Source organism: Aythya ferina (assembly GCF_964211825.1).
Source record: "Aythya ferina genome assembly, chromosome: 3".
Taxonomy (NCBI): Eukaryota; Metazoa; Chordata; class Aves; order Anseriformes; family Anatidae; genus Aythya; species Aythya ferina.
In genome coordinates this window covers 75,257,537-75,285,100 of record NC_140298.1, presented here as the reverse complement: position 1 = coordinate 75,285,100, position 27,564 = coordinate 75,257,537, and the positions used below count along the sequence as shown (strand labels likewise).

Here is a 27,564-nt window from a genome sequence, read left to right as displayed (position 1 = left end):
GGCACGTGAACTGTTATCCCCAGTTTTCAGTGCATAAAATGGAACACCTTGAGGGAAGGGCATTACTTTGGTCTGTTCTAAATACCTTAGTTGGTCAGATGGATCCTACTACTTATGTTCTTAATAGCATATAAAATATTGGTGGATAAATAGGTATGTGTGTGATTTTAAGGGTATGAATAATAGCAACAACAGCTTAACAGAAGCAAAATAAATACCATGATTTACTTAGCCTCTTTTTTAGGTTTGAGTTGAATAGCTTGTGAAATGGTGTGTTTTTAATATAACAAAAATAAAGTTGAGTGAGCAACCTTTTCTTTGGGATTGTATTACATCTACCATGTGATTAGCTTTAAATTACTGTTTGTCATATAACTTTTCAGCAACGATCAGCATTCCTTTATGTAGTCCATTTATATTTTTAATTTGGCAGATTTCCTTCTTTTGAAGTTAAACTCTGTGTTGTGCATCACTCAGCACTGAAATAATTGAAATAATTGTTCTTGCCAGGAATGCATAGTGAGAAACCTTTTCTGATTTTAGTCTTTCTGTAAAGGGGCACTGTAAGTTTGTCCTGCCTGCATGGAGATAATCTAAAACTCTGCTGCCAATACACTGTCTTTCTACAATTAAAAAAAAAAATGCATCGCGTTTATATTTATACTATGTATGTATTTTTTTAATCAAACTAGGATCCAGATGCCTTAAAGAAGAGTCAAGGTGTTGGTCCAATCCGAAAAGTTCTGCTAGTGAAAGAAGACCATGAAGGACTAGGAATTTCAATCACAGTAAATGCTTACATTTATTTTCTATGACACACCAGAAGCAATTTAACTATGTATTTGTACTTCGTAAAATATTTGGAACAGTAAGTGTATTGTTAGAATGTAACACACACAAAAAAGCATAGGGCCGCATTATGTAAATTCACAGGTATAATTATATGACTTGAAGAATACAACTCATTTTGATAGATTTTGAGATTGTCAACTGCTAGTTTATGTAAAACTTACGTTTTCAACTCATATTTAGGGTTTGGGTCCTATAGTAGATTAGCCAGTAATGAATTTCTGGTGTCATAAGTCTGTACAAAAACAGAAACAGTCTGAGAACTAACTTATAAAGCTTAGCTGTTGTAATTGTAGGATAGTTTTGTGTTGTTTTTTCTTGTTATTGGCATTTCACACCTAACAAAAGCCATGTTAACTTTTTATGCCAAACTTTGAAAATTCAGACTATTACACTTTTATTCTAAATACTGTTTTTTTTCCTTGCAAGTCAATATGGTGTCTGCTTTTTATTGAGGTTTTGATGTTGTCTTGAGCTTGTCTGTGATCTAAAATACATTTATTATTATTCAGAACTGTCTCCTTTTACTCTGAGTATATATTTGAAATTAGGCCATTCTTTTGGGGGGGAGAAGAATTAAGAGAAGCATCTCATTCCATCTTCTTAAGCATTCTTTTTGTCCAGAGCATGCTTTTTAATGTTCTATAATAGAAGATGAGATAAGCACTGTAAGAGTGACTGTTGGGATGCTGATTTCATGCTTACGTACATTTCAAGTAATTAAAATCCACTTTTCCCATAGGGTGGGAAGGAGCATGGTGTTCCAATACTGATCTCTGAAATCCATCCTGGACAGCCTGCTGATCGATGTGGAGGACTGCATGTTGGTGATGCCATTCTGGCAGTGAATGGAGTTAATCTAAGAGATGCCAAGCATAAAGAAGCTGTAACTATCCTTTCCCAACAGGTCAGTTGGAACCTGTTATCCATAGGCATATTTATGTGCTTCCTTTGTTCTGCCTACTGATTTACCTTGGATTTTAACGTTTTCAGTCAAGCACAGTATTGTGCAAAGCTACAGTGATTCCTGAACCTCCGTCGCCTTACACTTAATCCTCTTGTGTCTTGCAATCTAGGAGAAAAAGGCTGGGTCAGTAATGATTGAGTTAAATCTCTAGTGACCGATGATCCTCCAGTAAGGCTAATGGAAATCTTGTTATCGGGAAATAGTGATGCCTGTTTTTTATGAGTGGACAGCTGCAGCTAAACAATGTTCTTGATATGCTGTGTGGTCTAGAATCATCTTGCTGCATTGCTTCTCATTTTCAGACAATTAGTAGGTTTAAATTTGTCAGAAAGCTTACTCTTAGATACTGTTTAAAAAAGTTACTGTTTAAATGCACTGGTACATAATGAAAAATTCAGTTAACTTAGGTAAATCTTTGCTGTAGAGCTGCACTTCTTTAATCATTAAAGCTTAATTCAGGTACATGCCTAAAACATTCAACACAACTGTTCAGTTAAATCTACTTGTTGCAGCAGCCCAGCTGATTTGGTAAACCCGTTATGTAGCAGTGTAGTAGTAAGTAAATTTGTAATTTTGTTTGCATTCTAGAGAGGAGAGATTGAATTTGAAGTAGTGTATGTTGCTCCAGAAGTTGATTCAGATGATGAAAATGTAGAATATGAGGATGAAAGTGGACACCGCTATCGTTTATATCTTGAGGAATTGGAAGAAGGTGCAAATTCAAGTTCTAATAGGAAAGAAGCAATTGTGGATGTCAAACCTTCGCAAGGTAAACTTTCCAAAAAGTGTTACGCAGTTTTAACTCTGAAGTCTCACTGTGCAAACCAATTTCTGGAAAACACATGTTTTATTTTGTAAAATTAATCTTTTAATTCAATTGACCTACTAGTAGGTTGTCAGCTCTACTGGTTGGGCCCTTACTCATTGGTCTGTCCTATTTAAGTAAAACTTCTGCTGTTTTTTTCTTCCCGATTGTCTTTTCCCAATTATTCGTATATTTTCCCTACTCTTCTTTAGGAGTAGTTAATTCCCCTTTAGCCATTATTTTGTTGTTGGTTTCGAGTATGTTTTTGTAGATCAGAGGCATGAAGAAATGGTTTGTTTTCCTGCCATACTGCGTTTTACCAAAAGCTTATTAGCTCATATTTTTAGTAATTATTTCAGTAAACTTTCCAGATTGTGAAATAAATCTTCTTAATCTGTGATTCCTAAGACTGGTTCTCTTCCTTAAATGTATTTTTTTTTTTAACTTGCAGTGTTTGATAAGAAAGCAGGTATTGATGGACATGAAAATGGAGACCTGAGGAATTCAGTTGAAGCTCCGTTAGAAGACGCTGCACCCAAATTAAGCCGTTCTGCTGAGTCTTTATCCTAAAAAACAAACAAACAAAAACCCACAACTGGACAGATCCCATCTTTGGGAACAATTGATAATCAATAGTGACTGTTCCAAGTTGCATATACAAGTGTAGGTTGTAAAAGGAAGATTAAAAGTCAAAGGGACCTGTATTACTGTTGCCTGGATAAAAGGCAGTTACCTCAGGGCTTCATCGTGAGCAATTCTAAATGTGGAAAACTGTCTTTTGCGTGACACACAATAGTTACTTAACACATGGCATGTTAAATGAATTTCCTTTTAATAATAAGTACCAAAGCATGGGATTTCTAAAAATGATAACCTCAATACCTTCAACTTTTAATCTCATTGATGTCCCCAGGGAAAGAGAATAAGATGTGGCCATCTTCATTTGAAACTGTTTTAAAGGGAGAACAATGTTAAGTCTGTTGTGAAACAAACTTTGACTCGAGAAGGTGAGGGGGGGAATTGTACTGTTGCATACCTGAGTTTTCCACTTGGGATTTTTGAGCTGTAACTTTAAAAACAAACAAAAATTGTTTTCTGAGCAAAAACCAGATTTTACTTGAGCAAAGACCATCAAAACCATAATTGGACAGTGGAGTACTTGCTAATTGTGATCCTGCAGCCCATGATAATTTTATGGGTGAGATTTTTGGCATTATTGTTTTAATTAATTCACTGCCAAATGAAACTTGCTCTAAAAGTATTTAGACAGAGTATTACAGGGTTTTACAAGCAAAATTTGCTTAAAAAGCACTCACAGTTGTGTTCCCTTTGGCATTTTTTTTCCCAAGCATCATAAATTTAGCATACATTCTTGAATGGATGTGGTTACTGCCCGTGTGGAGTTGTCTGAGTTGGTCATTATTAGCTTGAATTTAGGAAATGCTCAGTGTTTTTAATAAGTACTGGACATATTCATTTCACATTAAAATAATCTTTAAAGAAGTGAAAGTAAAGTGCACGGTGCTTTATAGGAGGTACTCAAAATCATACAGTGTCCGGCCCTATCTGTTAATTTTGGCAGTTGTATTAACCTGTAATTGTCTTATTGTTGAAACAAAACATTATTCCCTTTGTAAGAGCAGTGTATCTCAAAATAGCTTTTAATTGGTGTACATCTAAAGGTTTGTGGCATGGTTGCAGGTGGGAATGTTGAGCATGGCTTCTTGACCAGTTTCTCATACTCTTGTATCTGTAGATATACAAGAACTGAACTTGGAGATCTGTAAGTGCAACACTCTCCATACGCAAACTTTTGCATTGTGATCGCATCTGTTGTTTCAGCCTGCAAAGGCAGCTTTCCTGTTAACTGCTCTTCAGGCTGTGGAACTGTAATGTGAAAAGAGTTTGTAATTTGAGAGTGGAGCTTATGTGAGAAGGCATCTTCGCAAGTGTTAGTGTGTAGGATATACATATATAGCAAAAAAACTCAAAGGCCTTTAGAGTATTATCAATTAATTTTACATTCAAAATTGTGATGTAGAACACAGTTACTTGTTTCTCCTAGGAGCACTATATATATGTTTATAGAAAAATCATAAAAATGTATATAATTTATTCAAAGATTTTGCTATTTATAAAACCCCTAACTTCGCTATTTACAGGATCGTTAAGTGTGCGTGTATGCATGACTTCCACTCAGTGGAATTACATTATTTGGTTCATTTTTTGTAACAGTCCCTGTCATATGGCATGGCGTTGAAGGCTTTTAGAATAGTCAAAGTTGTACGATTTTCAGCACACAGAAACTAGTATTTAACAATAAATCCCTTTAAAGAAGAAACGGGTCCCCAGACACGTTTCTTTTCTTTAAAGCTTCAGAAATTTTAGGACACGTTGGCTACATATTAACAGATAAATCCACTGCCATAACTTTGCATCCAGATTTCTATTTTTCCCAGTCAGTAGGTGTGCTAAGCAAGTGCATCCCACAGTAAGTAGAGTGAACTCTGAAACAGTCTGTGGTCTGGGACATTCTGTATCCTCTGTGGTAGAGAGGATAGCTCAAAGCCAAGTAGTGATCTTGGCTTTGGAGATCATAGCTGTATGAAATTTTGATGCGGTTGTAGGAAATGAAGCTGGTCCAACTAGTCCGATAACTTAAAAAGTAATTTGCCTGTACAGTTTCCACGTAGCTGAGGGAAAGATTAAATTTTTAATTTATTTGTTCTCTCTTCCTGGCACGCCTCATTTTTCACTTTTGATCTGTTTAAGCCTGGAGTGGGAGAATGTTTCTGGAGTTACTGTCCTGACATTCCTTGTCCACCTGTTTCTTATGATGCTATGTGCTTTTCTTTATTGTCTGGAAGTTGCTGGACCCTTTCTCTGTTACCTTGTCTATTTTTGACCTGTATCTGAGATAACAGAAGGAACGATTGCCAAGGAAAATGACTAGGAGTAGACAAATCAGGTAGCAGTAAATTATCACTGTATTTCCTTCCCTGCAGTTTTTATAATCTATGTTTAGAAAGCCCTGAATGGGAAGACTTTGCTCAGACACTACAGCATGGCTGTACTCCACACTTCCTACCAGCAGATTTAACATACTGATTTACTGTAGTCATACTGAGATGCTTTGAGATTAATATTTAAACTGAGAAAAGTTTTTGCAAGTCGGGATTTCCAGATTCAATAGACAAATGTGTATTTCCCACTTTGTCAGAAACTGGAAGACTGCTGATTCCCAGAGGTTGGATGAATTAGACTTGGAAGAATTTCCGAGGCAAGTCAGTATTCAGACTTCATTTTTATTTTTTAAAGTGTAAAACGGTTTACTGGTGTGTGTGTGTATATATATTTTTACTTCAAAAATAAAATAATATTCTAAAGAGAACGGTGCAATTTTTTAGTAGATAATTCCTTGCCTATTAAAAAGAAAACTTCATTGAGACAACTGTATTGTAAGCTAAAGGTAGACAGTGCTTCTTGGCGTCTGGGACCAATGTTAATTAAGAGCATGCAAGTTAAGGAAAGTGCTTAATGGCAATAAATTTAATTCTGATCAAAGACCATATGTAGTATTTCTTTTGTAAAAGTGTATTTGTGGCAAAGAAGGTGGTTTGTATCCATCTCAATATATGTTAATCAACAGTTATATTAAATGAAATACAAGTATTGTATATGTCCAAACATCCATATGTGATTACTCTCATTCCTTTAGGAGGTATAATGTTTTGCAACATATGTATTATATCTGGCTAAACTGAAAATATTTTTATTAGCCTGTAAATATTCTTCTGCATTTCAGTGACTTCTGTACCTAATTCAGAATATTTCATTTTCTTCTGTTTTTATATATAAAATACAGATACCTAACCCTGTGTGCGATCTTTTTGTTAAGCACGTAATCCACACGCAGGCAAAAAGCTGACAAATGAGGAAAATAAAACTGCATAATGTGAAGTTTGACACTAACCTAGTCCTGGCCAGCAATGGTTAATAACAAATTACATTTTAAGAGTGAGAATTATAGGACACGTCTCAAGAACCTTTTACTTGAGAAGCATTTCCTGCTGAATGTTTTTCAGTAAAAGAAAAAAAATGCAAAATTTGCAGTGTTACTCTGGCTGTATAATAATACCATAAATATTCTGTGGCCTGTGGGTAGAAGTTACAAAGTCCCAAAACTGTCAAAGGATTAAGTCATTTGGGTAAAATTGTGGAAACTGCTTTTTTTTTCCTTTTAGTTTGCTCTGCATTAGGAGTAATAGACTTTTTTCTAACTTCAGTAAAAAAAAAAAAAAAAAAAAAAAATTTGTTCTTAGTCCTGATACTGAAGTGGGATTAAAAAAAAAAAAAAGTTTTATCTTTTAAATAATCTCTCACCTATACTTAGTGGTCTTCCTGCCTTATAGAAGCAAGTTCATCCAGAGCTGGAGACCAAACAGAACTTAAACAAAAGATAACATTATGGTAGTTGTGGTGAGAGTGTAGCTGTGGCAGTACTTGCAGACGTATTGAGAACGTCTAAGTAGAGAGACCGTAAAGGTAGGAACTGTCTCAGTAGACAAGTCTGAGTCATCTTGTATGAAAAGATTGGTAATGCACAACTGGCTAGAACTGTAATACTTACTTTTTTAAACTAATTTTTAAAGGGTTTAGGTGACAAGTAGACAGAAGGAACAGGGAAAGGAGAGAGAACTTGTTACACGTGGCTGAGGTGTAACCTTTGCAATAAAGCAAGAGGAGGATCTATGAACAAAGATAGAAACAGATGGAAAGAGGAGTAAAAATATTTGTATGCCAGCTGGGGTGAAGGAAGATTGTTCAAAATGTCTTGGTGACCCAGTGCCCAGCTGAATGACCTGGCTGCTGCCTGGGGCTGTAATGAATAGGGCCTCTGCATTAATTTTTTTTTTCCAGAGATCCATACTTGATAGAAGAGAAACACATCCTGACTCAATACAGGAGTATAAATTCACTTTTTGCTGGGTAGAACCTGAGCCCAATGACTTCAAAATAAAATTACCTAAATTGTCCAGAGAAGGGCGACAACACTGGTGAGGGGTTTGGAGAACAAGTCCTACGAGGAGCGGCTGAGGGAGCTGGGCTTGTTCAGGCTGGAGAAGAGGAGGCTCAGGGATGACCTTATCGCTCTTCATCAGTACCTTAAAGGAGGCTGTAGCGAGGTGGGGGTTGGTCTGTTCTCCCACGTGCCTGGTGACAGGACGAGGGGGAATGGGCTAAAGTTGCACCAGGGGAGTTTTAGGTTAGAGGTTAGGAAGAACTTCTTCACTGAAAGGGTTGTGAGGCATTGGAACAGGCTGCCCAGGGAAGTGGTGGAGTCACCATCCCTGGAGGTCTTTAAAAGACGTTTAGATGTAGAGCTTAGGGATATGGTTTAGTGGGGACTTATTAGTGTTAGGTCAGAGGTTGGACTCGATGATCTTGAGGTCTCTTCCAACCTAGAAATTCTGTGATTCTGTGATTTCAAACTTGCCTTTTGTTCAAAAGGCAAAAGTCACAAGTGTGACTTGACACACAGTGTCTTGATTCGAGTGCAATGCAGGCACTAAGAAGGGGCAAACTTTTTACTGTCTTTGAAGGGAAAATGCTCAACTTTTTTTTTTTTTTTTTCTCATTTTTTTCCCCATTTGTTCTAATCAAGGCAGTTGTTCGTCCATACACTTAAGACTAGCCTTGCCTTGTTTGCTTGTGTACTCCTGGTGAAGTAATTTGATGTCTGCTCCTGATGCCCACACCAGTGCTTCATTGTTTATAACCATGGTTTTGAGGCCAGATGGATGAATAAGGGCTAAGCAATGTTTTTCGATAGTTTTCCCTTTTGAATGGAAAACTTAATCACAGAATCGTCTAGGTTGGAAGAGACCTCCAAGATCACCCAGTCCAACCTCTGACCTAACACTAACAAGTCCTTCACTAAACCATATCCCTAAGCTAAACTTCTTTTAAAGATGTTTAATCTTCGTTGGCAGAAACCCATGAACTACAGCCTGATCCATCTCCCTAGTGTTTCCCTTCACCAGTTGTGTAGCCATCAGCTCTCTGCTGACTGGTTTTCCATGGCTCAGACTCAAACAGGAGGGTGTAAAAAAACAAACGAAGCTAAACTACAGACATTCATAGATGTGATTATCCATAAGAAAATGCCAGAAATCAGGGAGGCTTGGGTGACACCCGGTAATTTTTCAGTTAAGTCTTCATATTGTTAACAAAACTCCTCTTGATTAAATCTTAAATTTCCCATCAAGTATCTCAATACTTGAAAGAGTAACAATTCCATAAAATGGAATAAAGCAGAGTGAGATAATTTTATCTAATGATCTTTGATATTGTCCAAGTGTGTGTTATCATTTTATTTTGGGAATGAAAGGATTAACGTTCAGGCTGCTGAACCAGAGCAGATAATTACCCTGTTCACTGGGCTTATGCTTCTGGAAATGTATTTGCTCTGAATGCTTTTTCCTTCCAACAGAAATGGAATGTCCCAGTTCAATCCCTCTTGGAACAACCTGTGGGGAGTGTGCTGCTGTTGGCCTTCCATTTGCTAAGGGCAGGTGATGATTTTTTTTTCTGTGTTCTGGGTTTCATGCCTGGTTTAGCCTTGCGGTCAGAGAAGGTGCCAGTCTCCTGAAGTTTCTGATTCTATGTGGGTCTGTTTCCAGGCTGGGTGAAAAAGGTGACATCTCTGGAATTAATAAGTATGGACACAGAGGAGTTGCATCTTTCACTGCAGCATGTTTGCTATGACAGCCTCACTGGAACAGGTTGCCCAGAGAACTCGTGGAGTCTCCCTCCTCGGAGACCTTCAACAGCCACCTGGACATGCATAGTCCTGGGCATCCTGCTCTAGGCAAACACATGGAATGGAATAATTTAGTTAGGGGACCTACAAAGATTAAGTCCCAACTGTCCGACCACTTCAGGGCTAGCCAAAAGTTACAGCATGATATTGAGGGCATTGTCCAAACATGCCTCAAATGCCTCTTGAATGCTGACAGGTACGGAGCATCAAACACCTCTCCAGGAAGCCTGTTCCAGTGTTTGACCACCCTCATAGTAAAGAAATTTTCCTTAACGTCCTGTCTGAACCTCTCTTGGCACAGCTTTGTGCCACTTTTGTATTGGCAAGACTGTTTTGTCTTATAGTAACTTAAAGTAGTTGTCTTGAGTGCTCTAATTAAATATGAAAGTGTAGTTTGGGCCACCTCAGTTTTATGCGATTTTCAAAATCAAAACATGTCTGTTACTTGGTAATTCTAATTTGTGACCAGAATCCTACGCATTTTTAGCGCTAAGTATTTGCACTTTTATGTAGAACCAGAAGGGGGCAGCAGCTTCCTTCAAATCTTCAGCATTCACGAGACTGGAAGAAAGAGATTCTTTTTTTTATTAAATAAAAAACTTCAATTTATTTATTTATTTGTTGCTGTTCTTTATACTATTATTAGTAACGTTTACTCTTAAAAGAGCAAACATCCAGTCTAGCTAGCATCCTGTTGCAAGCACTGTTCAGGTGACACAATTTACAGTAAACATTGTTCTCTGTGTCTGTGCAGTATATGTACAAGCAAACTTGAACACAGACACACACACAATTATAATTTCATATAGCTCTGGATTCGTGATTTGTTGAAGACTGCTTAAATATATCCATCTACTACTTTAAAAATGAGTGCTTTTTTTAACTTTCAGTGCTTATGTGTGCTTTTTAGTTCTGTGTTTGTGGGTGGATTAAGTATTTCCAAAAGAAGGGGCCAAGAGCATTGTTAAAACACAAAATGACTTACTGGGTCAGTCTGTAGACTCTCCTGCCTGCACTTTGCCTGTGCCTTTCAATCATGGTGTGCAACTGGCCTCATCACATTCCTGGTACCTTTGCTGGGACAGAGGCCGCCCATCACGTCCAACCACGTTGAGATTTGGCAGTGAGGAGAAGTGAAAAAAGGGAGAACATTGCATTTTGCTCTTGTTTAGTTTCAGACTGAAGGTTTTAATTTTAAATTTATTTTATTTTAATCAGGAGAAGAGGAAGATCTGTTCACACTGACCCACACGTCATGTTTTCTCTACCACTGTTGGTTTCCAATGACTACCAAATGGTAGAGCAGTTCCCAAACACGTCTGTCAGTAACCAGGTGATCAGTGAACTTCTCAGCCAAATGTTCTTTTGCATAAAATATTTATGTCCTTGATGCTGGTCCTTATATAGTGAAGTGACTGTACTATAATAAGGGGGGATAAAGTGTGACAATCTGTTGGGAACTATGAACTATGGACTCTAAAGGGGTATCTTTATGACGCCATATGCTAGGCATGTGTAAGATAGTAGAAAAGTTATTGTAGCATTTTTTACCAAAATCATGGGTGGCTTTGTGTTGCAAGTGTCAAAAAAAGATGGGTCCTGTCTTTTGTGACACAGCGCTGTATGCACTAAGGCATGTGTGGAAGAGAAAGTAAGAGCTGTCCACAACCTTTTCACATCCACGTATGACTCTCATGTTTCCATGTTACAGGCCTACTTTATCCAGGTCACCAGATTCAAATTTTATAAAACTGTCTGTCAGAGCAGATGGTGTCACTTAAGGATAAAAAGCTTAGCCATAGATGTGAAGAAAAGCCGCCTCTTCAAGTAAGGTCTGCTAGCGCATCTCAGGCTTTATCACCTATGTCTTGTCTCCCTGCATGACAGAGAGTTTTTAACAGGTTTGTGATTGGTGTTCTCAAAGATCTTTACGTTTTTGGGTGGGCTTGATTAGTTGATACAGCTCTGGACAAGTGGCAGCATATCTGTCTGTCTCAGTTAGTCCATCTGTGGAATGGGTTGCCTGGGCCACAGAAGTTTAGACATGCAAAATACATTTGGGAAGGCTGAAGTTTCTGGTATGTGCCCACGGCATCAAATTGTTCAAACCAATGGCTTGGTAGTGGCTAATGTAACTTGCTGTCTTTCTAGCCTGTTGTCCTATTCAGCCTGTTGTTCCGTTCTTTTATGGCCAGTGTCACCATCTCTGCTCTCTGTCACTCCTCATGTAGCTCTTTGGGAGACTTCTGATAAGCTCTCCCTGGGTGCATCAGGCTTCTGCCACTGCTGGATGTTTCTGTATTGTTTGTGTTAAATTGTCGCTAGTATTTCTTTGATGGCTAGAACTTTGGCTTTATTTCTTGTCTACCTACAAGAGAAAAAGTGTATGTTTTACGGTCTGTTATTGTCTGTTAATATCTGATTCAATTGAGAGAATTTTGCAGTCCGAGTAACTTGTTATTTTGCAGATTTTCTCACTCCTTTTACTAGCTCAGACTCACAATAGGAAATGCTTGATATTCAGAGTTATTGCTTATCTTCAGGTGGGCAGATAATGCAGATCTTTAAGGGAGCTTTTCCAGTCAGGTCAGTTAGAAAGTTTGCATCTACCCAAAATTATGGATTCCTGAGGTCAGTCCTGGATAGTGGTCAGGACATGGGAGCCTTAATTACAGCAGCATGTCACCAACGTGGGCTTATATTGTTAGCTATGCTGAAAAATGATGTTGTGCTGTAAATTAATTAAGTTGTCTCCTTCCTGAATTTCTCTTTCGGATACCTCTGTCTGTATAAAAGCAAGTGGGTTGATAATCTCTTGGATGTTGCGTGGGCTCTTGGTAGAGGCGTTGCTAGTGGCTAAATAAATAATGAATTAACTCAGCCTGAAACAACAACTTACTGAATAACCTCTGCATACAGTAAGTGGAGAATGTTTTTCAGGACTTTTCAGATCCATAATGTGATGCCAAGCCTAAACAAATATGGTGAAATTTGAATGAAAATCCTCCAAATTCTCATGTCCAGACTATACAATGAGATAACACAGAAAGGCAGATGCTAGGCGTCCTCCTTATCATTTACAGCACGAGGTTTCCCCAACTAAGGATGTCTCCCCTCTTGTCTTTATCTAGTTTAGAAACACTTTGACCCCTTCTTGTATGCCCTTTGTAGCTGGTAGGACTGCACCAAGGGGCTTCAAAAAAAAAAAAAAAAAAAAAAAGCTATCAGGAGTGGTTTCTATTTTGAGTTTCAAAGTTATTGTGCAGTAATGGCACCTTCCCTTTAAACAAGCACGTTCCTTGAAACTTATTCAGTCTTCAATAATTCATAGACATTGCCACTGCTCCTTTATAACGTTGTTTGTCTTGTTAACCCCACGCAGCTATAGCAGGGTATTTTTTAGTATACATGTCAGGTTCAACAGTACTGATGAGGTTCAAGTGAAAAGATAAATTCTGCTCATTTACCCCATGCTGTACTATTGCAGAGGGGGTTGGAGGTCAGTACAGGCTTACATCATCACTGACATTGGAAAGAAGCAAGTAGAATGGACTTACTTTTATGGAAAAAAAAAAAAAAAAGAAAAAAAGAATGCAGTAACATGACCTTGTCATTCCTACAGTCCAGACTGATTACAGGCTAAAGGGAACTGTTTGGACACACGCTCGCTGACCAAACCTAACCTGGTTTGGAGAGAGGATTAATGGAAGAACACTGATGGATTTTTACAAGGTTGGTTTTCAGTGGATACCTGACCCTTCAGGACTTCTATGAGACCTCTGGCTCATTTCTTAGAGGTCACAAACCTCTTGTTCAGAGGTAATTGCTTTTTGTTACTCACCTCCGGTGAAATGAATTTGAGCTGCATGCAGAGAAACTACTGGTTTAGCAAAACCAAACTAACACAAACCAAAAAAAACAACAAAAACAACAAAAACTGCCTGACTTTGGCAAAAGCCAGGACACAGACAAATAATTACACTTTGTTTAATGTTTATTAACTACCTCAGTGGTGACTTTATATGCACAGTTTTGAAGGTGTTGCTGCAATGCAACGCTACTGTTTTAAGGTCAAGAGGTTTAAGCGTAACTTAGTGCAAATAGTGTACTTTGTTATGGCAACTGCACTTCTTTGCTGTGGTTTTTACATTCTTCAGAGGTACTGGGTGAGTGAGGCCTTGTGCTGGATGGCGGCAGCAGTTGCCACCTGTGCTAAACAGACACAAAATGGAGGCTGCCTGGGCAGGTCACAACAGCGATGGCCTGGGGGCTCCCTTAGCTCCTCTCCAGAGGTGTGGGCTCTGCCACTTACTGACATTGGGCACCTGGCTTGCTCTGCATTGCAACTGCAGGTTAGATAGATCATCTGAGCACTGTAAGGCCTCTGCTGCCTTCTCCCGTCTGCTGTATGGCCACAAGTCCATTTTCTGCCCATGCAGTAGAGAAGCGTCCTACAGCGACTCAGCTGGCAGTGTCCCAAAAGCCTGGCAATGACAGGGTGGCACTGGGGAGGGCACAGCAATCCGTGTCATACATCTGCACGGGAGAGAAGACTCCAGCACCACAGAAAAACAAATAATACCTGTCAATGATAGTGACCCACCAAGCACTTAATCAGTCAAGTGTCTGCTTCTGTCATGGGGCCTACAGCCTGACATTCCCATCCTGTGCAGGGAAAGTTTGTGCCTTAGACTGGCCTCCATGGATATCTGCGCAGAGTGGGGAGCTGCCAAATGATGGTCAATAATGGGAATAACCTGAAGAAAGTCTGTATTAAAACTTAGTCTTCCTGGGGTTTAGCCAGGCCAGACGAGCTGTGGCCATAACCTGCTTGTAATGGCTGGGCTCCAACCTCGTGGTTTTTGTTTTTTAAGAATGAAGCAGGGATCCCTCCACCACAGTTACCTCAGCAGTCCCAATGCTCCTGAGATGTGGGCATGTAGGCTACATACACATTTGTGTATTTGTTGTGGTGTTTGGAGAATCTAATTTTATTTATTTATTTATTTATTTATTTATTTATTGGGGTGGCAGTGGTGGTTCTTTTTTAATTTAAGTCACCATCTTTTGCACTTTCTTACCTCAGGAGTCTTTCTTCGGTTCCTTCGGTTAGAGACGAGCATTGACAATGTGTGACCCTGTTCATAGCACAGTCAGAGGCTTGCTATCAATGGCGGCTGGAACAGGTAGACCCTTAGGGCTGTGACCAGTTAATATTTAACCTTCTTGTGAACTCTGGCGCGGTTTTACTGTTCCAGCCTACTGGGAGCACCTGCTCAGGAGAGGAGTTTGGTACTGAATCACTGCTGAAAGTCTCCGTTAACCAGATGGTCAGCCTCATAAAGAGGTTAGACTCTGCTCTGCCACAATCTCTAGCAACATTGGAGGGAGACCCAGTGCAAATGCAGCCCTTCCTACTGTGTTAATGTTTTGAAACAGGGCCTGTTCTAACCTTTGTCTTAGAAGGAAGATTTTAATTTTTAATTATGTGGCGTTTGCTAAGTCTGGCTGTGTTATACCTGCAGCTGGTTTTGGCTGTGAAAACAGGCTGGGGCAGACAAGCCGGAGGAGCCATTCTGAGGTGGAGCACGAGGTCAAGACAGCACAGCTGGGAGATTCGGACAATCCCTTTCCTTCCTACATCAGGGTTTAGTATCTCTGCCACCATCAGAATGGAGAGACTACACAGGTAGGAAATTATGTGCATATCTGCTGTTAGGGTCACCAAAAACTGTTTCCCAGGCTGAGGGGGAGAATGCCGCTATGGCACTTCTAGCATGCCGCAGATGCAGGACACATGTGGCTGAAGCATGCCAAAAGGTTATAATACAAGCCATGGCATCGATTGCCTGCTGCTGTTGCACTGCTACATTATCTTGGTGCCTCATTAGGTGGGGAATAGCTCTGATTACTGAGCTCTGCTTGTTTGTGAAGTGACAAGTCAGGCTAATCAGCTGTGTGGGTGCAGTATTGGTTACAGGCTCACTGGGGGGGCATCCTTATCCTCTCCTCAATTATGTGCTTCCAGCAGCAGGGTTGGGCGCAGAAGTTTGTTCGTGGGCGCTTCTTCTCTAGAGATTATGGACAGAGAAGCCAGGCTAAATGGGGCACCGAGATAATCTTTTTTTAGCCTGTCATACTGAGAACGTAAATTGCAGCCTCGCAACTGGCACTTTTGCAGAGAGTAAGGAACACTTATTTCTCACCCTGCAGGATATGTGACAAGAGTGGGTGTGCAGTGATGATAAAGTCACCAAGTTAAGTACCAGGCCTGTGTGACTGATTTACAAATACCAGTGTGCTTTATTTACATAGACATGTAAACAACAGAAGGTAAACAACACCACCCAGCTCGGTCTAACAAACAGGCTGCTGCTGCTTCGCTTCAGAACCTGAGGTGTTTTATACATTTCACAGAAACTGTATTGACAGTGAACACAGGAGGACTACAAGGTTAGCTCGACTCTTTCGTCTTTGCACAGGAATTGCATGCAATGTGCATCAGCGTGACAGAACTGCACCACTGAGGCCACGAAACAAGCATACGTGAAGAACCCACTAAGAGCTTTTCTTAAGGTCAGATATGGCTTGAGTTAGCAAGATTTGTGTGTAGTGTCACTACAGCTGTTCTGTATTCTTACAGCACTTTCCATCCCAGGATCTGAAAGCTCTTTACGAGCAAACAGCAAATCTTTGCTGCATCCTTTGCAAATGATCCCATTTACACGTAAGAAAACAGAGCGCCTTGAAACGGTGACTTTCCCAGAGCTCATGTTTAGTGGTCTAATTTCCCATCCCTGTGCCTTAAATATAGCACCGTTCTTCCTTCCCAATAGTATATAACTTCTTGCTATTTTAGGACACGCTTTCAAAGTTAAGGTAAGGCTCCTTCTGCTGCGAGTAGAAGGGCAGCGGATGGTCCCAGTCACCACTGAAGCTGTTTAGCTTCAATGACGCCTCTGCTGAAAGAGGAGCCAACTACTGTGCAATACATTGCACCCATCCCCAAGCTTTTTCAAGTTTGTCCAAAAATGGAATTCATGATAACATCTGCTGCAAAAGAAAAACTATTTGAAAACAACTGTGCTGATCTGCTGTCTTGCAAATTTAAATGCAACAGTAAGCCAAACACACGCTGCGTTTTACTTTGACTAAATATTTCAAATGGAAATGTTACACTAAATTTGCAAGACAGAAAAATACCCAGTGGAATAATTAAGAGTTCAGAAACTACGCTGCTTTGTGTCAAGGAATGAGTTTCCTTATAGTTTAGCAGCAACAGCATCAGCTAGGGCTTGAACAGGATTTAATTCTTAGCTGTAAATTCACATTTTGTTTGCACACACATTTCTTAAAAAACATATCGGCAGGTGTTGATTTTTTTTTTTTATTGCAGATGTGTCTGCAAAGTGATCACCATGGCTTGAATCCAATGCTGGTTCCACTTTTCTACCTGTTTTTGACGTGAATAGCAAGTTAGGCTCAGCTCAAAAACTAGATCAAATTCAAGCATCTAAGAACTGCTGTGAAAAAGTAGCTGGGCAGGTGAAATTGAACACGATATTTAAATGCTCAGCTGCCTTCTCTTGTGCACTTCATGCTTCAAGTAGTTTTACTTCTACCCTCCCAAGAAGAACTATAGTGATGCCCTATCTTCAGTTTTCATAGGAAAGGAACTGAAGCACCACAACCTTAAGATACAACAACCTTAAGATACAACATATACAGCTGTCAGTACAACTGCATATAAAATAGAGGGAGAAAGAGTTTTTTTTCTTAAACAGGCATTTCTGCAGTAATGTTTTTGTTGTTTTTTTTTCTCCTTTCAATTCCACAGGTGCAAAGGAAACTTAAGAAATTCTCCTTAAATAAAAGCTATGTACAAATTGCACACATTGCAAACGGAGCACTGAGATCAGTTACAGAAAATAAGATATACAGTCTTCACTGATAACATCTCTCTTGCTATAAACAGTGATAAACAGCATATGCTTTCTTCAGATGTCAGAACCCAGCAAGACTGCAATATTATGTACACAGGGTTTGTTTGCCTTCTGCCTTCCACAGCAGAATCCTTTAAAACTCTGTTTTCACTTCGGAAGCTGTGCAGCGACATTCCTGTGCACCACGTCTCTCTTGCTCAGCACATCACAAGAGAGCTGTCATTGCTGTCTGGCTTATTGGTTTGAGGCAGTCTCTGGGGGTTGAGTAACCCTCGCTCCCTAGTGAATTCGTCTGAGGTTTCTGGTAGTCCGTACTGTAGCTCACGGAGGTCAGAATACTGTTAACTTTAGGTTTATCATAGTTTATTACACTCTGGGGTGTCTGATAGTCTCCGTTCCTCATATCGGTTTTGCATGAGCTAGAGAAACTGCTGGCGGAGAGGGAATGCTTCTGCGACGAGATTACAGGTACGTTGTAGCCGTTTTCAGAGGGGAAGTTATTTTCTCTGGTGACGTGCCGCTCTATGATCGGGGTGGCATATTCAGGTTCTTGGCTGGTCAGGGGCAGCGCGTATTCGTGCCGGTTAGCTCTGAGCGGACAGTGGTAGTGGTTTTCAAACTCTGCGCTCCCCCTTCTTCCCTCCTCTTCAGTGTCCATGGGTCTGAAAGTAGATCCTTTCCGTGTTACTGTTCCAGTTCCAATCATGAGAGGCTGCTGATAATCTAAAAAGAAGTATGAGCTGCTCAATAGTACATAGGTGGATTATTTTACGTAGTAGATGGCAGAAAATGACTTGGTTATTATATCGGATCTGTGATTACCAAGGATGCGAAGAAACATTGCCCCAGGTCTGGCTCTGCACCCTCCTTCAGTGCAAGCACTGCAGAGCCTGGCAGAAGCTGCTCTGCGGAGGAGCTCCAATCTGCCAGCCCTTGCCTCGCTCCCTGCCTGCCTTTCCCCATCTACCCCCCCAAACACATTATCATCGTTTCTGGAGTATACTCCAAAGCCCTAAAAAGAGGCAGAAGTTAACAAAATATCACCAGCAAGCCAGAGAGAGGACTTTGCACGAAGTTCCACGGAGGAGAAGTTCTCAAAGCACGCGTTCGTTCCACTTTGGGAATAATTAAGATGCCGGGAGGATTCTTAACGAGCGCAAGTGCCGGCTCTATTTAAAAGGAATCTCACAGTAGCTGACTGACAGGGAAGATAAAGTTAGGCGGAATGGCAGCCAAGAGAGTCAAGGGAAGTGTGAAATGTGTGAAGTCAGCTCAGAGCTGAAGCGTGCGCACGAGGGGGGCAAGCCAGAAGGCGAGCAGCAGGAGCAGCGCGGCTGGGGGAATGGGATGGTTAACCCCACCGAGGGGATGGCTAACCCCACCGAGGGGGCAGAACTGCACTGGCCACGGGGAAAGGACCTGAGCAGGAGCATGCAGTGAGACCCAGGGAGTGCAGCCTGCTCGTGAAGTGCATATACACGCCTCTAGTCAAAGAGGATAGCAGGCTGCCGTGTAGGAGAGAGATCTGAGCTAACCGGGTTTTCAAAACATCACGGAAAATTATCATGAGGGAATTCAGCCTTCCAACTTTTTCACTTTGGTGCTAGTGAAAATCGCTTCCTGATAGATACGGCGGCCTGAACAGCTCCAGTAAGTGACACTGATAAAGTATTGTATTTTGGCGCAGGCGTGAAGAAAGTTAGCTCAGTTTCTGTTTTGGCATCATAGTTCATCTGACATGAGCGTCAAATTCAATCCCATATGTCCTGTGAAAGATTTTTCTGGCAGTTCCTGGCGACTTCCCAAACTTCAGCATGTAGGGTGAAGGTGTTAGGATATGTCACTAAGTGATGCAGCTCTCGCCAGCATTGCTGCTGCTACTCTGAGTAATCTCACTCGCTCAGCAAGAAGCGTCCCCACTTGCTCTGGGCTGCCATGAGGAGCAGCAAACAGCAGGGAATTTCGAGGGGAACAATTTCACGTGGGATGGTGCCCTACATGCAAGGTGCATGCCCTCTGCAATTTAATTGTGAAATAGTGTTTGCTGCACATTTCTGGGCTGTACTCACAGTTTTTATTTCATGTTTCTTATTTTTAAGGAGGCTGTAGGTGAAATGCAAAGCCTTGGGAGCTGTCAGGACAGAAGGAGAGGTATGAATTTTCACACTGCAGGAGGAAAGGCTGGGGAGAACAGAGGCTCCCTGCACACAGCCAGGGTAGCTGGATAACCATGAGTTTTAAGGAACCTTTGCTCACACCCTTTCCTTCATGAAATAAAACTGCTTTATAGGTCTCTGCATATTTATATTGAAAGTTTCTGTAAAGCATTCAAACTGTCTTTGACAGATATCCAGGGATAGCACCATATGGAATTACAATGATCTTTTTTTTTTTTTTTTTTTCCTTTTAATAGATTTCTCTCTGAGAAGCACATTGGAGAAATCCTCAGGAATTAAGGAATTCCTAATGTCTGAAGGTTGGAAACAGAAAACTAATTTTTCAGGAAGATTGCTGATGACTGCTACCATAAAATGGCTGTTTGGTCTAGCCTTTCCAGACAGAGAAAAACAGTCAGGGATAAGATTTGCTAAGAGGATGAATTAAGAACCCACCCGTTTGGGATACAAATAGTACTGATGCAGGGATCTGCTCTATCCAGACAGTGACCTGAGTGACCTGGAGCCAAGGCAGAAGAGGAGAGGAGCACTGTGGTGTTCTTTTCTGCTCTCTCATCTACCCACTGCTACTTCAGGAGGTCTCATCTCCAAAATAGTTCAGGCACCAGGACCACTGCACACAGGTCTCAGCACGACGTCCAGCTGGGCATGAAATCCCACCACAAACCAACTAAGCAATTTTTCTATTTGATCAGCAGCAAGAGGCATTCTATTTTGTACCCCTGCCAGAGATGTTTGAGTTTAAGCAGAAACACAGAAATTAGTCAGCAAAGTCAAACTACTCTATCCTAGGCACACCCTTGCACTGCATCTCTGCCTGAGTGCCTTCCATGCTTACCTTGAATTGTAAGTATTTCAGAGTGAGGGATTTTTTTGCCAATACCTACAAGAAAAAAATCCTATAAAAGAGAAGGTTCAGCTAGTGTCCTCCCCCTAGTGCTGCTTCACTATACGTCTGGGATAGAAAGAGATAAATCTGTTCCTTGGCCTCAGCTTTCATGGAAATTGGAGCTTCTAATATTGTTGGTCTGTCGCTCCTTGTTACCCATTCTGTGCACAAAATAAAGTGAGTATATCGGGGGGCGGAGTGACTGTTACCTGCCATGTCACTTGTGACCAGATCTAGTTTTTGCGGTGTCTCCTTCTCATTACTATAGCTAATGGTAAATTCAGTCGACTGATGTCGGGTGAAGGGCTGCTTGATTTGTTTCCAACAACCTGTGATAAAGAAATAAAAATAGAAGACATCAGAAAGCTAAATGCTTAAAATCAGAAGGCTGATCAGAAAGTTAAATTGTTGTTGTACTCATTGCTGTCAAAAAAAAAAAAAAGCCCCCTAAATTTGGAGGGTGAGAAAGTGAATTATCAGCTGAGATTTTCAAGTAAAAACTATGCTATGTAGAGGATTTTTCTCATTTGTCTTTCTTGTCAAGAAGGGCTTAAACTCTCTAGGTGCCTATATTTATACCTTAACAAGGTGTATCAGTAAAATACCAGCTTTAAACAGCTGAATCATTTAAGTAGCAAAAATAATGCTTGAATTTTTTTTAATTTTTTTTTTTTTTTCAGTAGCATGATATAGTTTCTGTTTACCTGATATCTCATCACCTGCGCCTATCAATTAATTTGTTCTCACAACATCCTCGTGAGGCAGAAGAAAGAACATCCGCAGTGTCAGTTCCCTGCCTGCTTCCTGTAACGTGAGGTTTATGGAGGTGATGAGAGGTTTATGGAGAGGTGGGGACAGCTCCCAGCTTGCTGAGTCCCAAGCCTGGTTCACAGTGTTTAGGAGCTTGATTTATGGAGCGCATACTCTACAAATGAACTGAGTGGGTAAGAGGCTATCTCCAATTTCATGGGATTTGTCCTCATTAGCAAGTAAGAAAGGATTATGATGTGACCTTGAAAAACCATATTAGAAAATATGATGTTAAGTACAAATTAATTTTCTAATGAGGGTGAGCTGAAATGGGTAACAGAGTCCCTTTCCCTGTTGTCAGCACCTGCTGAGGGATGAAATTTTGGAGCTGAGCTGTTGCAAGAGACGTGTCAAGAGACACACAAATGGCTTAGTGGTTTCTTTTTTTATGGAAAGCCGAGATTCAGAAGGATATTCCTCTGCAGAGTTGGCCCACCAGGAAAAACAGCTAAACCCCAACTTCCAGGCTGGGAAGAGATCCTGCCCTAGAAAGCATAATTGAGCAAGACAAAGTATGTTACTTCACCGGGGTTTTGCAGGCATCAACTAAAGCAGAGTCCTCAAGCCAATCTTCTGCTCTGATTTTACATGTGAAGTACAAATCAGTTTTGATAAGCTTCATAAATACAGTCCCAATCAGGGAGGGCAGCAAGATGGAAACACTAAAGCCATAAAAAATTTATTAGCCCTTGCTCTCTTGGAGAACAGCAATCCCCTCTGCTGTGGGGAAAAGGAGGAAAGTAGCAATTTTCTGCAAAATAGGTGTTTTGGAGGAGCGAAGGAAAGGGAGGGCACCTGGGAGCACTCTTATATGCTAATTTATGCGCCTGGTATAATAGATCTTTTGCTAATTGCCTTTCTGTCATAGAAACCAAATTACATTGTTTCTCTGGGCACTGTGCTAGGATGACACAAGTGGGACTATCGCTTGCCATTTCCCTTGTATGAAATAGTGAATTTGAATGAGGGAACGTGGCTGTTCTTTGAGAAGATTTCACGTGCAGTGGCATAAAATCCTTCCCATTGGCCCAGCAGACATGACAGGACAGGGTAAAGCTCACCGTTCTCCACTAACCTGATTTCTGAGCATTGGAAAATCCATAAGAAAGTCCTTTGGCTTCTTGCCTGCGAGAAGAGGAAAGCATTTATAAACTTCTGCACTCACAGCATTTCATCTTCACTCCTTTGCTTCAGCAGAGAATCTGTGTTTAGCAGCTGAGAACAACTGTTCGCTTTTAGTTTCTGGAGGATGGCGTTTATTAGACTGCAAGGCATGCAAACCAGGATTTTGACGCTCGGTTATTTCCCCATCTGTATGTACGTCCTGAGTGCTGCTGTTCAAGCTCCTTCTGTCTGGCACTCGTTGAGCTGATGTGTGCATGTCCTTATCTGTCACTCTAGGTTATATTTGGGGTCTGCTCTTCTGAATTCTTTGACTAGTTTGTAGATTTTACTGGAAATTCAGGGCAGGGCTGGATGCTGCTAGAGAAGAAGCAGCATTGCTGGAGCTTTGCTTATACTTCCAAATCCCTACCTGCTGACAGATGCATTTCCCTGTTCTGCATTTGAAGGCAGGTTTGTAGGAAAGGACAGCTAGTGGGACCCAAAGCTAGCAATGCTTCTTCCAATCCTCTGACTTGTGAAATGAAGTGGCTTAGTTTTATCTGCTTATCTCAGTGTGTGTGTGCAACTCCTTATAGATCGGCTGCAATTTCAGCCTGCACGGTTAAGTGCCCTCAGTGACCAGGAAGCAGAAACACAACAGGAGAAAAAGGAGGGAAAACGCTTCAGATAGCTCAGACGTTCCCCTTACTGAATTTTTGCTCTGGTTTGGTGTGCAAACTGTTCCATCTTTGACTTCACCACATCTTAGCACTTGTGGGTATATGTAGGCTGAAGGGACCAGCCAGTTGCATTGACTGTAAATTAGGGGGTGCAGTTGTGATTTAGTTCACCTTGGGTTTCGTCTGACCAGGGGTTGGTTGAGAAGTACAATTTACAGAGACCCAGCGTGGGTTCTGTTTGGAAGGATGACTTCCAAAAGATATTAATTTCCAGTTTCCTGGTAGAGAGGCTCTGGAAAGAGGGCATGTAGTTGGAAGCACCAGCTAGGTAGCCACAAATACCTCCAATGACAAAAGACAGTATCTTACTTTCGTAGGGCTGCACAGATACAAATTCCAGAGAACAGGAACAGACACAGCACTATGAGGATTGGGACAATTATAGCTGTAAGCTTTAAGCCTGCATGAAGAAATAAATGGATAAAAGTTAAAAAGGCAAATTACTCTGAAGCTAGATATTTTTTACTGCAGAGAACACAGCAAAAGGCAGATAATCTTGCAAGAATGCTCCTTGCGAGAGGGCATGAAGATGTAAAATCATAAAACTGCAAAACTGCTCCTCAGCCATTCTTAGCTGCCATGTACAGTGCTGAGTCAGAAGAGTTAATTGCATTTCTCAAGGCTGACACTTGGTTTACTATCTATACACATCCTTGCAAAGAGCAGCTCTTTCTTATTACATGCTAGGTAACTTTTTTTAAAGGCCCCTTACAGCAACGCTGTTTTCAGTTGCTTATGAAGCTGCTAAATAAAGCTGCAATTCTCTATGCTGAGTATCTGGCTCCCGCTGAACTGGTTGAAACATTTCACTCAAAATAGTTCAAAGATTTCCAAGACTGGAGACAGAGAAAAATGTTTTGCTCGTGTTAAACAAAAATGGTTTTGAGCAGGGATTTGGGAATTATCTGTGGGGTGGCTTTTGTGTCAGGAGTGTGCATTTCGCTATTCCTGCAGACACTTACAAGGCTTTGAGAATAAGGCAGTGCACATGTCCACAGGGTATTTACAATTTAGCAGATAAAATCTCTAAAGATCTCATTTTCAGTGAAGATGGATAAAATTTACCCATATCACTGCACAGATGAACTGAGCTTTCTCTTGGCAAGAGAAATGAAGTTTCAAATCTTTTTTTTCTTATAGTGATCACTTCTTGCAACCAGTTTGAGACAGCACTACAACCATCAGCTACCCAACTGGTAGCAGCGTTTGGTGTGGTGGGTCTCAATTCCTGCCTGGCTATGGATCCACCAGATAGCCTAAACAACAAATTTTATCTGTTTGCTTTATTAAGATCTAAGAAGCTACCTCCACAACATTAAAGGATAAAGATTGCAAACTAAGGCACTGAGGGAGAAGTATGGGAATGTAGCTTGTCTGAGACCCATGAACATAAGCATTATGAAAAAATGTTTAATTACATGATTATGCACTACTGTACGGTGCTTGGTGCTGGGGACCTGCTCTGGGAGGAGTAATGCTTGATCTGGGAGGAGTTAAGGTAACACTTTTGTGAGACCACTGTCTCGTATGTTACAAAAATTAGAAAATAGAGGGAGGGAGTGAAGAAGACAAGAGCTCCTCCAAAAGTGCTAATGAGCGTTCAGCATAGTTCATTGAGCCTACCAAGCACAGAAAATAACCAACGTGACAGGGAAAAGAAAGCCTGATATTTCTCACATCAAGGAAATTAAGGCTTTCCATTTTTTTCTGTGCCTTAAGACAAAAACAAGCCATGCTCCTCCCTATTCTCTCTGTAGTTAATCATTAAAAAAGTCTGAAGGTAAAATAAAAGTTTTGATTTGTGAGAAACTTTAAAGTTTACTCAGGCTGGGATGAAGACATGATGTATCGTAGAGAAAATGTAGTGATGTGTAGCATTACCTAAATTGGTTTCTTCTGATGGGATGGGCTCTGTAACAGTTCTGTCTTCTTTTCCGAGGGACGTTTCAGTGCTCTGACTTGTTTTTTGCCACATTGAATGCGTAAATGAACTGTTCACTGCAACAGAGAGCAGGGGATCAGTTGTGTCGTGGTAGCACGGTGCATGTTTGGGGCACTGTGCCTGGGAAGCACTGCTTACCCCATACCTTGCATTATTCGACAGCCGATCAGCTCAAGCTTGAGTGCTATGCGTTGGTTCCAAGTCTGAGGGATGATCCGCACGTAGCGGGCCACTATCGGGGGGATGAAATTATTGCGCACGATGTCACCAGAATTGGAGTTGCCTTGGAATATCTGCAACAAAATGCAAGCACGTTATTTGCTGTGTTTTAAACGTCTTTCTCAAAAATGCTCCTGACTTCCACCTTCTATCGTTTTCGTTATGCAAAACCAAATATATCGATCATCTGGGATGTAGCCACAAGACTTTTGGAAATGGGAGCTCTGAAGAGAAACAGTCTTTTCAGTTCTGACAGACGATCACATTTTCCTATTAACTTGGAGAAGAAAGATGATCATTCTTTTCAATTCTGTGTAATTTCTAGTTAATGTATGCTGGTATAATGCTATCATTTTTTATTTAATAGCACTGCAGTGCCCTTCCTTGGGCAATGGGGGATACAAATGTAAAAAGAAAAATAACCCGACCAAAGTATTTATTTATTTAAAGTGAAATATTTTTAGACATTTTAGTAAATTTGTCAGCTTTCTGTACCAAGATTGAAGACTGCCTATTAGCTATGTAGCTGTATCTCTTTCTCTCTGTACTTATACAGTGTTTCCCAGGATCGGTTCAGCCTGCATGCAGAACAGTAGCCCTTGCAAAATTAGTTCTTGGAGATGTTTCGGCATGGCCTATGCGAATTTAAGAGCCTGATCAGATAGGGAAGCAAGCTCAGCATATCTTAGATAAGACAGCAGGCCACACAGGGTTCAGATGGGACAGGTTTTGTCATGCTCCATAGCTGAAACACATCATATATAATAATACTTCCATAATTTTATTTGTAAATAACAATTAACACTGGAAAACTGCAAAACAGCAGATTTTAAATGGCTAGCATTCAAGAAGTTCACCTGTTACTAGGTTGACTTTTCACTTTTTGGGCCAACATCCCCTAAGTTTAACATTTATCACTTAAAAAATCTTAAGCCAATTAACATTGTGCAGTGACATTCCTTTCTGTACAAGCTAAGAAAATCAGAGCTATTAGAAATCTCTCCACAGGTCTCACAAGTTTCTAAAAACTAGAGTCAAGACTCAGGACCAGGTGAAGCCTTACCCTGGAACAAGCTAATCTCCCCCAAAAAGGATTAGTGATCTGGAGCTGCAGGAGCAGAGGGGCTTTTGAAACATGAGTTTTTCACAGAAACGTGTTTGCATACCGACTTGTGCAGCACACCCACTGCTTGCAGGAGCTAGTTGCACTGCTTTTATCAGTTCATTGTCAAAATCATACGGAGTCTGTGACAGCTGTTGTGTGTACAGGTTTTTCGGTTTATGAGCATTTATTTTTAAAGTGCAATGATATTGATTCCTACAGACTTTTGTCAGGAGAGTCATGCCTGTGTGGGGCAGGAAATGGGGCAGCCCCCAGCGTCACCCAAAGAGAAGCTCAGTCTGCAGGTGCAGCTCCACCAGCAGAGCTGTGCTTCTCCCCATGACGGCTGTTTTGCTTTTGTGCTCTTTTTTTTTGCACCATCCTGGTGCATTTAAAGCTGAACCTCAGCTTTGCTGATACAGTACAACTGCTGAGCTGAGCTAAATACTTGTCCAAATAGCCTTTTGTACAGCTTCAATTACACTTTTTTTTTTTTTAAATAAAAATGCTACACACACTCACATGCCTCTGTATATCTCAGGACTTCAGCAAGCCCTGGATAGATTCCTTGTTTCGACAAGCTCTCTATCTACTCCGTAGCTGTAAATTACCCTGGTGAAGGCTGTCCAAGTCCAGACAAGTTTGAAACTCCTAATCTTTCTTGACACTGAAAGCCTGTCCTTCAATGTCAAGGCAGAATATGTATTTTTTTCTCTGTGCTTTTCCCACTTTCTCTTACCTTTTCTTCATTGCTTAGAATTCCTTTGTAAGTTCTCCATTTCGAGTTGTTATTTTTGTAGTTCATTATAAATGTCTTTACATAAAAGTTAAAATTCAGTGTAGTAGATCCAGAACCAGTGGTTTTAATTCCTAGTAACAGAATGCAGAAGACATTTTCAAGTTAGGTTTCCTTCTCAAAGGAAGATTTTCAAATGCAAACACACAAGAAAAAACAATTCAGAGACCTTTGCCTTCAAAGCCTTAATTTACTTTTCAAACTATGTTTGGAATTCAAGGGTTGTCACTAAGTTTAAAAGTTGGGGCAAGAATGGAAATCATCGCTCAACTGTGAATTTCAAAAAACAGAGCTTTAAACAGAACCCAAGTTAATGACTCCAAAAATGGTAATAGTTTGTTTGTGTTTTGACATTATGGTCAATACCAGAAGTCTTTACACTTTCAGCAGCAACTTTA

General features: G+C 40.6%; 2 protein-coding genes and 1 long non-coding RNA gene across 5 annotated transcripts in view; 2 read left to right on the top strand and 1 right to left on the bottom strand.

Annotated features, from left to right (window-relative positions):
• GOPC (golgi associated PDZ and coiled-coil motif containing) overlaps positions 1 to 6,185 on the top strand; it is a 28,131-nt gene extending 21,946 nt beyond the window's left edge. For both annotated transcript variants that reach the window (XM_084514605.1, XM_084514604.1), the window contains 4 exons: positions 693 to 788; positions 1,592 to 1,756; positions 2,405 to 2,585; positions 3,073 to 6,185. In XM_084514605.1, the coding sequence (XP_084370731.1) occupies positions 693 to 788; positions 1,592 to 1,756; positions 2,405 to 2,585; positions 3,073 to 3,191 (561 nt within the window). In that variant the 3' untranslated portion in view covers positions 3,192 to 6,185. The remainder of the gene's footprint in view (positions 1 to 692; positions 789 to 1,591; positions 1,757 to 2,404; positions 2,586 to 3,072) is intronic.
• An 8,598-nt stretch (positions 6,186 to 14,783) lies between these two features.
• On the top strand, positions 14,784 to 20,644 carry LOC311434209. The gene is made up of 2 exons (XR_014691318.1): positions 14,784 to 15,133; positions 19,801 to 20,644. It is a non-coding gene; the product is annotated as an uncharacterized lncRNA (long non-coding RNA).
• DCBLD1 (discoidin, CUB and LCCL domain containing 1) overlaps positions 15,725 to 27,564 on the bottom strand; it is a gene marked incomplete at its 5' end in the record, with an annotated part of 48,928 nt that continues 37,088 nt past the window's right edge. Inside the window, 8 exons of one of the 2 annotated variants that reach the window (XM_084514221.1) lie at positions 15,725 to 18,110; positions 20,403 to 20,447; positions 20,663 to 20,782; positions 22,339 to 22,388; positions 23,417 to 23,507; positions 24,989 to 25,105; positions 25,195 to 25,342; positions 27,110 to 27,240. In XM_084514221.1, the coding sequence (XP_084370347.1) occupies positions 17,593 to 18,110; positions 20,403 to 20,447; positions 20,663 to 20,782; positions 22,339 to 22,388; positions 23,417 to 23,507; positions 24,989 to 25,105; positions 25,195 to 25,342; positions 27,110 to 27,240 (1,220 nt within the window). In that variant the 3' untranslated portion in view covers positions 15,725 to 17,592. The remainder of the gene's footprint in view (positions 18,111 to 20,402; positions 20,448 to 20,662; positions 20,783 to 22,338; positions 22,389 to 23,416; positions 23,508 to 24,988; positions 25,106 to 25,194; positions 25,343 to 27,109; positions 27,241 to 27,564) is intronic. The other variant, XM_084514220.1, reaches the window with a different exon arrangement.